This window comes from Lissotriton vulgaris, chromosome 8 (assembly GCF_964263255.1).
Source record: "Lissotriton vulgaris chromosome 8, aLisVul1.2, whole genome shotgun sequence".
NCBI lineage: Eukaryota > Metazoa > Chordata > Amphibia > Caudata > Salamandridae > Lissotriton > Lissotriton vulgaris.
Genome location: NC_141696.1, coordinates 1144818409 through 1144830912, shown reverse-complemented (window position 1 = coordinate 1144830912; position 12504 = coordinate 1144818409). Strand labels below are relative to the sequence as shown.

Sequence of the window (12504 nt, the reverse complement as noted above, 5' to 3'; positions counted from 1 at the left end):
AGTAGCAGGAATAACAACCACGCCATATTTCTGACACTGGCATCTATTGGACAGCCCTTTAGTCAAACCGGATTACAATTCCTGAATTAAAGTGGAGAGAAGGTCCTCAGTCAGTCATTGGTTGGATGACGGAAGATGCGACATGGATGAATGGAAGCATAGCCTTTGCAAACAATTTGCAGGAACCATCTGTCCAATGTGATCGCATGCCAACCCAGATAGAATCGGAGTCTGCATTGCACCCGGTGGCTGCGTCCCTTTAAGGGTACAGTAAAGTAGTTTGGCAATTGGGGCTGCAGTGGGCTGAGCGGCATGCAGACCTTGGTTGTGGGGGCAGTGGGCACCTCTGCCTCTCTCGCAAAACTGCTGGAGCCTTTAAAGGTGATTGACAGTCTTAGGGCAAGGGACACCTCTGCCAAAGCCACGAAAAGAGCGATGCAACTGGTGCAGTTGGGGGACGAGACAGAAAGGTCCAGACAGCAAGCGGTGACCCTACTCTCTTTCAAACGTTTCAAAGATTGAGTCAGTGTTGTCCCCAACAGGCAAGTCCCATCAAAGGGCGTGTCCATCAATGAGCACTGGACATCGCCAGAGATCCCAACAGAACACAGTCATGCATTGCTGCAGATGGCAATGCTGATGTCAATCACACAACCAATGGAATCGGTGGTGTCAAAGCCACAATGAATCATCCATTTGACACCATCACAACCATCTTAAACCGCCTGTGACAGCACAGGGATATGATCTTCCGGCACAACAGGGAGCACTAGTTCCACCAAATCCCAAAGGGCGTAACTAGTTTCAGCTTTGCAACCATACTCCCCACAGAACCCAAAGACTGTGGTTTCCCGGAACCTGCTCGGCGTGTCTTGAGAAAAACACAGCCGGATCGCTAGTCGGCATCATTTATGGTCGGAACTACAACGGTATCTGATCGTCTTCGAACCTCCGACAAACAGGAAGCGTTACCATTTTGCAGGGCTAAACTAGTGGAGGAAAATTGGCGCTTGGGGAGTGGTAGGGAAATGGTTTGTATTGGAACTGCTGGTGGAAGCCTGTACCACAAGGCTTTCCAGAGAAGGGTGCGGAGACCAGAAAACAGGGTCACCTGGAGGACAATGGCGCCTGGCTATTTGTCGATTAACTGGAGGACAACAGCAGGACACGAGCATCAGTCGGAGTATCTTGAAGGGCAGGAAGAGCTCAGATGAAGTCTGGGACAGCTGAAGGACCTCAGTCAGAACATTAGTTTTTACCTATAGGGAGGAGAGTTGGAGATCTAGGATTTTGGCCACCCTGAGCATGATCATGGCGTAGGAAGCAGATTCTTCCATTGCTGGCCCACGAAGAGTGAAAAGAGCCATCTCTGGGAGATGCTTCGCCCAAGCCTTCATACCAGTTATCCTGATGGAGCTGAGCAAACTCATCACACTGGTCAAAATCTTTATTAGTCGGTGCCAAAAAGGAAATGCAAAATAAATTGCCTGCCTTGTCGATAGCTGAAACGGGTACCTCAGTTGCATTCAGGTGCAATGTCTGTCGAAGTTGGATCAGCGTAAACTCTGAGTAGACAATCTGCGCAGCCTCCTAGGGCGGCGTGGTCAGCATGGGCGCCAACGTGCCAGGGCCCAGCATGGTTTTAGACATCAGGACAGGATTCGGAGGCAAGAGCAGCTCAGTGGGACCAGCTGGCGCAGAGGGTGAACCGTCAGCAATATTCCTGGTGGAAAGCTTCTTGGCTCCTTGAGGCCTGAAGGCATGTCAGAAGGAATCACTAAGAACTGACTAGCTGGGACGTAGCTGTACGAAACTCTTCGATCTGACACAGCGTGGAGGAAGGCTCAAGAAATTTGGTTTCTGCCAGAACCAGCTGATGAATCGTCTCAAAAGTCGGCTGACTACGAGAGCCTGATTGCGACTGCTGACGCAGCCCACGCACTTGCTCAGAGGAGTAACAGTAGTGTGAAGGAGTGGAACTAGACTTCTTGTGCTTACTGGAAGACTTGGAACATTATGAAAACGGCCTTTGGGGCAGATCCTTTGATTACGGAACCTTTGACGCAGAATGGACTTGTAGTGGTCCCAGCACCAAGTTTTCGTATGCCTGGTGACGTAAAGTTTTGCCTTGCGTTCCCTGCTGCCTTTCAGGTTCACTGACACACACTCTCTGCAGGTCTTGGAGTCATGGCTTGACCCCAGACCCATTAGAGACATCGGTTTGCAACAGTCACTTCACGTTTTGACACCTTTTGTTTTAGGGGGTGTCATTCCTGGCCCGCTGTATTCGAATGTTGGAACATCTACTTAAGGTGTCTCAGACGAAAGGAAGCTTAAGATACGCATCCTGAGGAGCAAAAAGAAATTAAGTGACGTCAGGATGCAGGAGTGTCGCATACATAGGCCCCACAAATCATTTCCAGAGCGGAACAATGTCAGTATGAGGCCACTAGGCACCACCTTCCAGCGGGCATAGGTACTGCAAAAAAAGGTTTCGGGATCCAGTCAGGCAAACATTAAAAAGAGGAGGAATCTGCGGCTAGAAGTCTACCTCAAAAGTTTACCTACTTGTAATCCTAGTTAATTAAGTATTCTGTTTTCATCCTGGGGACTTCATAAGCCCGCAACAGTGGATAGGTTGCAGAATCACAATGAAAACATATTTCCAGGTATAATGGAGTAGCATAAAGTGGCACAGAGAGGCGTGATGTACATTGGTGTGGCGTACAGTGGTGTGGCGAACAGTGGTACAGTTGTTGTTGTAAGTAACTTAAACATGGAACCGAAAATCAATGCAACAGTATGAGGCGTAAAAGGCATAAATGGCTAAAAGGCAAAAAAAATAGCCATGCGGCAGCAAGCATCATGAAAGTGTAAATGTATCGATAGTGTGCCTTTTATACATTATAATGGCTTTATCTAATCCGCTTAAAATCTAAATTTTAGTTGTACGAGTAAGCCGAAAGATGCAGGTGTAGATAAACAATGTCCAAAAATGCGTTTGAAAACAGAATGGAGAAAACAGCATGAAAACTGGAATCAGGGTAGTGTCCTGTAAGGCATACTATGATAAGTAATATGAAAATATAAAAAGATGTATATACAAACTGTTGCAGTGAAACACAATAGCACAAGCAGTGGATGTTCACCGACTAAGAAATCAATTGGTTCTTGGTCCATGCTCCACACAAAGAAAAATTAACACCTGGCACGCAATAACCAATTAGGAGGCAACAAAGAAGAAAGACAATGATGCCAATGTATGCTAAACAATAAGAGGGCTAAAAAGCTCCAGTGGGCAAGTCAAACATGGAAAAGGAGGAACGCAACAACAGGGGCAAGGAAACTGAGTCTGACACGAATCCAACCAATCTTGAGTAATGACTAAATTGGTGGAGTATTACTTTCTCTGGACAGATAGCTGGAGCAGTCTATAGCATGACTGTTAAAAGACAATCTTGAGGGTCGCAGTTTCTCTTAACATTTCACATAGTCTTTGGTCCGTATTAAAAACTGTAAATACCATTATTAATTTCACAATCCATCAAACGTATAAAGAGAAGACTTTAAATTTACCTTCGGTAACTGCCAGAAAAGCCTTTGCCCCTTGGTGAAGGTCCATGTATGTATCTACAGGTCTTTCCAAAACTGCAGATACCAGTGTTCTGCCAGTTACGACAGTGTGTCTGCAAAACAAACAAGACTATTTTGGGCACATTTTTCAAACAAGAACCCAAATACATTGAAGCAGGAATTGAAAGAGAACTTGAATTATCAGCACAGAATAATTACACACGCCTAAGGAAGACAAGGAAGGTGGATTAATCATTTGAGAAGATACCCTCACTAGGGGACTGTTGCAGCTTTTTCGTGTCCAACAACTGATTATTCTGAGTCACAGAACAGAACACTCAGCTGCACACCAAACAGGATAAATGATGTATGGAAAAGCATGTGTTCTAACTTCTGTCTCTAGCAAGCAATACATTTAAAAAGAGTGAGCTTATTTATATCAGTGTAGCAGACATTAAGATTTCTGCAAAGTTACCTGTTATGGTGGCTGCATTGCCTAGTTCACTCAGGCATGATATGCTATAAGACAAACACATTCAGGATACACTAAATCTTAAAACAGTTCAATTTGAAAGTGTTTCTTTATTTTTAAGAATATAAACTAGAAAGGGCCTTGATCATTTGAAGGTCTTTTGCCTGCCTAGGTAAGATTGCACTAAACAGCTTCACAACAATCATAAGCTATGTGCTGCCCTTCACAGCTACTTAGTCATATTCATACTTTGCACCAAAGTGACATCAGACAGTGCCTTAGGGAGAAAATAAGGTTGTGTCATCATCTCTGCTGTTTATCTACAAAGATAATGAAAGGCTTGTCAACTAAGGAGGCCCTCAATTCACAAACTCATCCACTGGAGGTAGACACAATAGACACAGTAGATTATTTTTTTTTACAGTGAGCAACAATCTCTCTTGTTCACTGTGAGGCCTCCCAGTTACAAGGATTAAAAACACAAGAGTGTTGCTCTGTGGTCGAGGGGGCACCTAAAGTGAAAATGGCACTACTGCCACCTCTACCTGTCATAGTTGGATTGGTAGTGGTGTTGGCATGAACAATAACAAATGTAAACACTTTTTTTACCCACCTCCTTCAGGGTCAGATGCATAGAATATTCATGTTAACTTCTATACGTGTAGGTTAGGAGTAAAATATAAATGTGACTGGGGCTTCGCTGTGTGGGTGCAAAGAAGCACAGGATTGGGCAGGAAGGGAGATTAGTGCAAACTTTGAAGACTGGATTTCTGCATTCCTTCCCTTCACCTATTTTCTTACTAGAAAGTATTAGTGTTCTGGTGGTGGTGGGCGGCTGGGAAGGGATGACAGTATCTGATCCTTCCCTTTGAGTTTGTAGTCCGTTTCCCTACCAAAGTGTTTATCTTCCCATTTTTGTTCTGCTGCATCTACCTGACAGAATTTGCCCTGTCTGGCTGAGTCCGATACACACACATACCAAGCCAGTTGGAGCTAGCTGAAGAAGGGCTCCTGTTGATCAGCTCGCTGTGCGTGCAGGATTTGATTGGTGCTCTAGAGCCAATTGATCAGCTCTGTGCAAAGAGAACTGGTCTCCCTGGTATGAACACCTTTCAAATAATTCTGGTTCAGCCAGGCGGAGTACTTGTATACTTGAATAGGCTTATATACACCAGGGAGCTGCAGGATTTCGCAAGCCTCTTTGCTTAGAAAGTGCTAGCTGACAGTATGTGCCCCAGATGGCAAGCATTAAATCAAGGAAAAAGTTTTAGATACCAACCACACACTTTTTTCAATCCTTGTATTTAAGGAAGAAAACAAACCAGTATTACTCTTAGGTTTGTTGGGTATATCTTCTTCGTACCCTTTTTAATTTCTATTTTTTCATTTTTCAATAAGATTTTTTATGTATGAAAAAGAACACATTTATACCATTTACACATAAATACAAAACATTATTCACACATATATATATATATATATATATACACACAATATACAATTTTTTCACTTCATATACACAGATCCTTATCTATACTTGACAAAGTGACACTCAATACCGAATTCAATAAACCACATATAAATGCAGACAATCAAAACTTATTTTTGAAAATAAACCACACATGAATTCATTGGTCTATAAATCAGTTGATGTCTATTTTATATGCACATAGGTTTATTGAAATGCCATGGCAATGGCAATGCTGACTTCGTGTCTAGACTACAACCACTCCCTGATCGGGAGAATCCAAGGGGGGAGGAGTGTAACGGGATGGAGGGTAACGCTACCGATTCAGGCTGGTGGACCCCTGACAGTAATAACGCCCCTTCTTTACCACAGAACTCATGGGGAGCGGAGACGGATGAATGGTGGAACAAACAGGAGGACTGTGCCTTTAACTGCGACGAAGAAGTACGGGAAGACACACCCCCCTGTGACGTACTCGTCACTCTCAACGAATACGGCAGGGAACGGGCAGACACGCCTTCTCGTGACGCATGGACAGGAGGAGGAAACAAATACGTGGAAGAGGAAGAGCCGGTGTGCCCCGACACGCGGGAACGGAGAAGAGAGGAGAGCGAGGACGGAACGAAGTGGATGGACGAGGAGCATTGACGAAGGGAGAAGAGGCGAAGAATCCCGGAGGAGCGGTGCCAGGAGGCTCGCGATACCGCGCTGCGCCCAGGCACACTCCAGGAGGAGGAGGAGTGTGGCTCTCACAGGTGCGTGACCGGGTGGCTGGCTGGTGGGGTAGGCGGGGAGCCGCCGTGTAATTTAGTGTACAGTTTCCATACCAGTGAAACCTTCCACCCACTTTTGACCTACCTCCCTCAACCTGTGTTCCTTCACTCAGTCCCCACACTAGTCCTGCACTGTATATAGTCTCTGCACAATCACCGAAGCCCTCACTACCCCAGGTTACCCCACGGGAAAGCCTACACTGAGAACGGAATCCTGAGAGAACGGAATCCTGGCGCAGTGGCTATCATCTACAATGATAAATACACACTGTTATCCTCCACTCCTACTACATTTCCAGGTATAGAGGGGTTACACTTCTGCCTCCAAATTACCCCCAAACTGTCTCTAACTGGCCTAATTATCTATAGACCCCCGGACTGCCCGGCATCATCCTTGTGTGAGCTTATGGACTTTATAATCCTAAACTCTCTAGCCCACCCGCATTATATCGTAGCCGGTGATTTTAATATTCACGCCGACAATCCAGATTATCCACAGGCTACTCACCTCATCACAACCCTGCAAGCGGCCAATCTAACTCAAGTTATCTCAGGCCCCACGCATCGGGCGGGGCACATGCTGGACCTTTTCTTTTCCAACATACTGAATACAAAAGCTAAATCTCCGATACCACTGCTTTGGACGGATCATTTTTTAATTACTATGTCAATCTCACTCTCCTCTCAATCTCAGATTACAGGGAAACGCTCCTATGTGCGGAGAAAATGGGAAAATTTATCCGCGGACACCCTATGCCCGGCGCTTATAGAAAATCCCCTACCTCTAACCTCTGATGTAAATTCCGATGCCGTATCAATGAACTCGTGGATTGGCAACTTAGTGGATTCCCTCGCTCCGGCCAGAGTCGCAACGTCGCGCAGAGATTTGCCCTCTGCACCGTGGTTCTCCCCTGAGCTGATGGCCGAAAAAAGTAAATGCAAAAAGTTGGAGCGCCTTTGGCGAGCAAATTACTGCGATTCAGCCAAAACCAGCTATAAAAAAGCCCTTCATGCCCTCCACTTATCCATAAAAAAAGCCAAAAAAATCTTCTTTGCGACCTCCATCCAGCAGGCGGAACAATCAAGTAAAGAAGTTTTTAAGATTGTTCAATCTTTCTTTAAACCTAGAGCCATTGAGACTGAAATCATCCCATCCGCAAGACTCTGTGAAACCATCTCAAATTTCTTTGACACTAAAATAATAAAAGTGTATGATACTTTTACGGACTCCGAGCCTACATTTATGGATGAGTTAGGAGATACTGAGCCACCCGCTACCTCCTTAAATCAATTTCATCCTATCACCCTCTCCGAGGCACTGAAAGAAATACTAAAATGTAAATCCGGGGCACCTGATGATCCATTCCCACCTAAACTATGGAAACTGATGTCGGATGCAATCGTAGTTCCCCTTTTACATATATGGAACACGTCCATTGAAACGGGCACGTTTCCGGATTGCTGGAAACAGGCCACGCTCCTCCCGTTGAAAAAAAAAACCTCATGGCGCGCCGGATGATCTGAGCAATCTCCGACCCATTTCCCTTCTAGCAGCCCCTGGAAAAATGCTCGAAAAGCTGATCCAAATTCAGCTAAATAGCTTCATTGAAGAAATAGGCGCCTTACATGAAACTCAGTCTGGGCGCCTTACATGAAACTCAGTCTGGCTTTAGGGCCGGTTTTAGGCCGAGTCGATCAGGTGGTCCTTAGATTCAGGAGCATCAGCTATGCTGGTGCTCCTGGATCTATCAGCTGCTTTTGATACGGTAGATCATAGCAGACTGCTGATGCGGCTGAAGGACATAGGCCTAGGAGAAAAGGCACTTAGTTGGCTACACTCCTACCTCCCAGATCGGTCCCAGAAAGTGGCGCTGGGCACCTTCTCTTCTAAACCCAAAAGCCTCTGGTGTGGCGTCCCGCAGGGGTCGGCACTGAGCCCCTTGCGGTTTAATGTTTATCTGGCCCCACTTTTCACTCTGATTGCTAAATGGGGGGGGTCAAGGCAATATCATATGCTGATGACACACAATTGGTCTTCCCCTATAAAGACACGTCAGAGGCAGCTTTTAGTAAAATCAGGGGCTGTCTTGAGACGTGGCTAAATGGATGAACACAAATAAACTTAAAATGAATGCTAGCAAAACGGAGGTGTTATTCTTTGGAAAACACAAACATCCCCCCCCGGACCTGTGGTGGCCGCCTGAAATGGGCCCAGCCCCATCTCCCGGAACCCATGCAAAAAATCTGGGAGTAAGATGGGATGAGAATCTTTCCTTCCTGCCGCACATACAACAGCTTACCACTGGTTGCCTGCATAAACTCAGAAATCTTCGAAAATTCCTGCCTCTTCTACCAGTCGAGTGTCGAAAAACGGTTGTTCACGCAACTATTACATCTCGACTAGACTACTCAAATGGCCTCTACCTTGGTCTGCCCAAATATTTGGTGCAACGTTTACAGATCGTGCAGAATGCGGCTGCGAGATTGATAAAACGCGTTCCCTTTAGGCATCATATCTCTCCGCATCTGCACGAGTTACATTGGCTCCCAGTGGTAAGCAGAATTAAGTTCAAGGTGCTAACCTTGGCGTTCAGAGCGCTAAAAGGCACTTGCCTCAACTATCTAAAACTTCGACTTCCCCGTTACCACCAAAAGCGAGAGCTGCGATCGAACTCTATGCTCAAGCTAACTATCCCGCGTGTGAGGAAAGCTAGACTTGGAGGCAGGTCCTTCTCGGGAGGCACGGCAAAACTTTGGAATACCTTGCCCCCTGCCATCCAATCTGCCACGACAGAAGCTAGCTTTAGGAAGCTCCTTTTTATGCAATAATACTGAATTTCCTCCTGGCTACTCGCTCGTTGCTGAAGGACTCGCTAGCGCCGGGACACCTCACCCAGAGGTAGCTGTTCGCGCTTTACAAGCTTCTGTATTATTATTATTATTATTATTATCTCTTTTCTCTTCCTGCATGTGGCGCTGGAGGCCGACCCGGGACAGAGACTCAGAAGAGGAAGACGAGAGGTCAAGTTTCCACAGAGCCCGTGACCTAGCGGCAACTTTGGATCCGGCCACACTAGCCAGGGAAAGGAGGTCCCAATGCAAGAAAAAGACCTTTATTAAAATAAAGCCATGTTTACCTCATACTGTTGTCAGTGTCCCTCCATCTGAACCGCAACATAGGTGTTTGTCAATTTTATGACTTAGCAATCTCATAATTAAATGATAGCTGTTGGAGCAAGTTTAGACCTTCTTCCAAATCCGGAATCGGTCTAAAGAAATTTCATTGCCAGGTGCAAACAATTTTTCTCTTTGGCATCTTAATTGCCTTCTGATTTTGCACAGTAAAGCAACATTTGCTCTGCATTGGTCATTTGGTAACCTTGTATTATTTTGCAGTAAGAACACAAATCATCTAGAGATTCTGAACCAGATTTATTAATTCTTTGGCTGAGTTTGCATCACAAAGGTGACACAAATCCAGCACAAATTGTTGTGGTTGGATTTACTTTTCAACGCAAATCATGATTTGTGTAGGAAAGTTGTCCACAGTAACGCAAAGTAGCATTATGCACCAAATTGTGCTACTTTGCATCAAGGGGGGGCATACCACCCAAAGGATGTGAGGCAAATTCCCATCTAATACCATTTGAGCCAAAAAAGTTTGTTTTCAAACAGGCATAACAGGGGTAACTTTTGAAAGTCTCCATATTTTTCAAACTTTGCAAGCATGATGCACTTTACAGCACACATACAATAAGAAAAGTCTTAAAGGATTGTTTTGTACTGGAAGGATCCCATTCCAGTACAAAACCTATGCTCGACAGAATGCTCACATCCTTGTAGTAAGGTCAGGCACTTAAATTATAAGATTTTGCGGTTCTGGCATTTTCGGCACAAGTATGGATTAGCCACATGTGCCACATAACCCACCATCTCCTGTATAATTTGAGATTTTAATCCCCAAAAATAGTTTCTAGCTTGATTGAATAAAAGTTACTTTAACTGGGTCTACCCATATTGCTGCGAAGTGGAAGAGCCTTCGCAAAGGTTGACTGGTCGCCTGCCTGTTACTGTTGAATGTGGGTGTTAAATTGGTAGTAATGAGGTGAAACCTTTGCCCAGTTAGTGTTAGCAAGTGTGAAATGTCAAAATAATACTATGACAAAATGTGCAGCATAAAGCTGCATAACTTGCCTTTTCTCGCAGCATAATTCAACCCTGCCGCATAATTTGGTCCTCTCCTGACACTTAATTTCAGTGGATCAGACTATGGTACAAGACAAAGGTGGGCAAGCCAACATATTAACAGGGGCAGCTGAGCCAAGGGTCTGCTCTGGCTCTTAAGAACCCATACACAGCCCATGCCTTTAAAATACGTGGCATGTCAATCATGCAGCACATATTATGTTAGACTATAGTAAGGTGTTTTCTGCCCAAAAGACAATGCAATTAGTGAACTAAAAGACAAGTCAGGTAGGGGTCATGTGTACCTATATGTGGCCTAAGTTAAAATGATAGATTGCACAACTTTATTAGCTATTAAATCAAACACAGGAGTTGTTTTGCACAGTGCAAAGCCTAAATTCATGTATTTGTGATGATGAACAAAGAGGAGACTTGGTTTAAAAGTATTTGCCTAATCTTTAAGGGGAAAGTTTGATTTTTTTTTACAATGTTTGGAGCAACTTCGACAGGAAAGTATTGCAGCTCTTTACTTGAGAACCAAGACTAAAACCTGTTTCCCTAGTACGAATGTCAGCAGCACTGGCCGTAATGTCACATCCACACCCTCTCAATGCAGTGTGAAACACAGTCACATGTGTTTTGTTTCACACTTCCTGCTATGGGCCTCACAAAATACTAGAGAAGCAGCCCCTTTGTCATTTCATTGATTTATTGGGGGCGTCTTGGTGCACAGTTTGCCTTGAAAAGGAAGTTTTCACGCGTCCCTTTTGTTATGTATTTTGTTCCTCGAGGTGAGAGCGTGCTACCACAGTGTGTCTGGACACAGTAAGAAGCAACGCTGCTCACGTGCGCAACCTAGAGGAAACATAGGTAGTGACCCCAGGGGCAGGTAGCTCTTCGGCTACTACCACTCACTTCCCTTAACACCCCAAAATTAAGTATTTAGGGAACCCTGATAACAGATCTTCAGATTTCCGTTGGACACAAAAGAAGGAGTGGAAGACGACGACTACTGCGGACCCGAGAACCGATGAGTAGGACTGATTTGACTCCACCCCTGTCGGCCTGTCTGCTGCACCCGACCCTTGTGGAGCAACTGATTAGTCCTGCGGCTGTGCAGACCTCAAGAAACCCAGAGGTTTTCCAGTCCTTTGCAAATTGCCAAAGAATCTACCTTGGAGTATAGGAGCTACTCCACTGCAGGCGCAGGGACCATAGATGCAAGACCTAGTACACCAACCCGTCACCCACGGGGTCTACCGGTGCAGCACCTGAAGAGGTAGCAGTGCTGCCACAGGTCAGATCCGTCCTCCCTCCCAGTGTGTGGACGCCAGGACCGACCAGAGCAGTAAAGGGCCAATCCCTGGAGTACTGGACCTCTTGCAGCAGCCAAGGCTTGCTGTGCCCAGACAGGACACCAGCGCCGAGGGAATAAAGGGACAGTGAGACTCAATCAATCATAACTTTATTCGACAATTAAGTCATAAAAGCATTTCATAAAACATCCAATATTTACAAATAAAAGCTGCAAGATAAATACCAAAGTACATTTATATAAATATACTAGCAGCCCGCCCCAGCGTTGCCTGGGGCAGAAAGGGGCTGGGGGCAGTACACCTGCTCCCGCCCCGACCCCCTCCCGCCCCGACTCCCTCCCGCCCTGACTCACTTGTGCCCCCTTCCCGCCCGACTCACTCGTGCCCCCCTCCTGCCCCGACTCACTCCCGCCCCGACTCACTCGCGCTCCGACATTTTCATTTACTGCTGCCTCCTTCTTGCCTCCCCCTGCATCACACAGTCTCACTTTCCCTTTCCTTACCTGTGCCGCCGCTCCTCACTGCACAGCCGCTCGTCACTGCACCGCCCTCCTCCTTCGTCGTCATCACGCACGTCGCGTCGCGGCCAGCGCTAGGTTCCGGACGGCGCTACTTTCAGGGGACTACTTAATTTTTTTAATTTACTTTTTTTTAATTTATATAGCCTATGTCCATCTACACACCCTGATATTTTCATAGATGTATCGGGTGTGTAGA

At 45.7% G+C, this 12504-nt stretch overlaps 1 protein-coding gene across 3 annotated transcripts in view; it reads right to left on the bottom strand.

Moving 5' to 3' along the window:
• The window catches only part of ZC3H13 (zinc finger CCCH-type containing 13), a 519948-nt gene that overhangs the window by 471799 nt on the left and 35645 nt on the right, over positions 1 to 12504 (bottom strand). For all 3 annotated transcript variants that reach the window (XM_086935008.1, XM_086935009.1, XM_086935010.1), the window contains exon 3: positions 3577 to 3686. In XM_086935008.1, coding sequence (XP_086791134.1) covers positions 3577 to 3686 — 110 coding nt within the window. The remainder of the gene's footprint in view (positions 1 to 3576; positions 3687 to 12504) is intronic.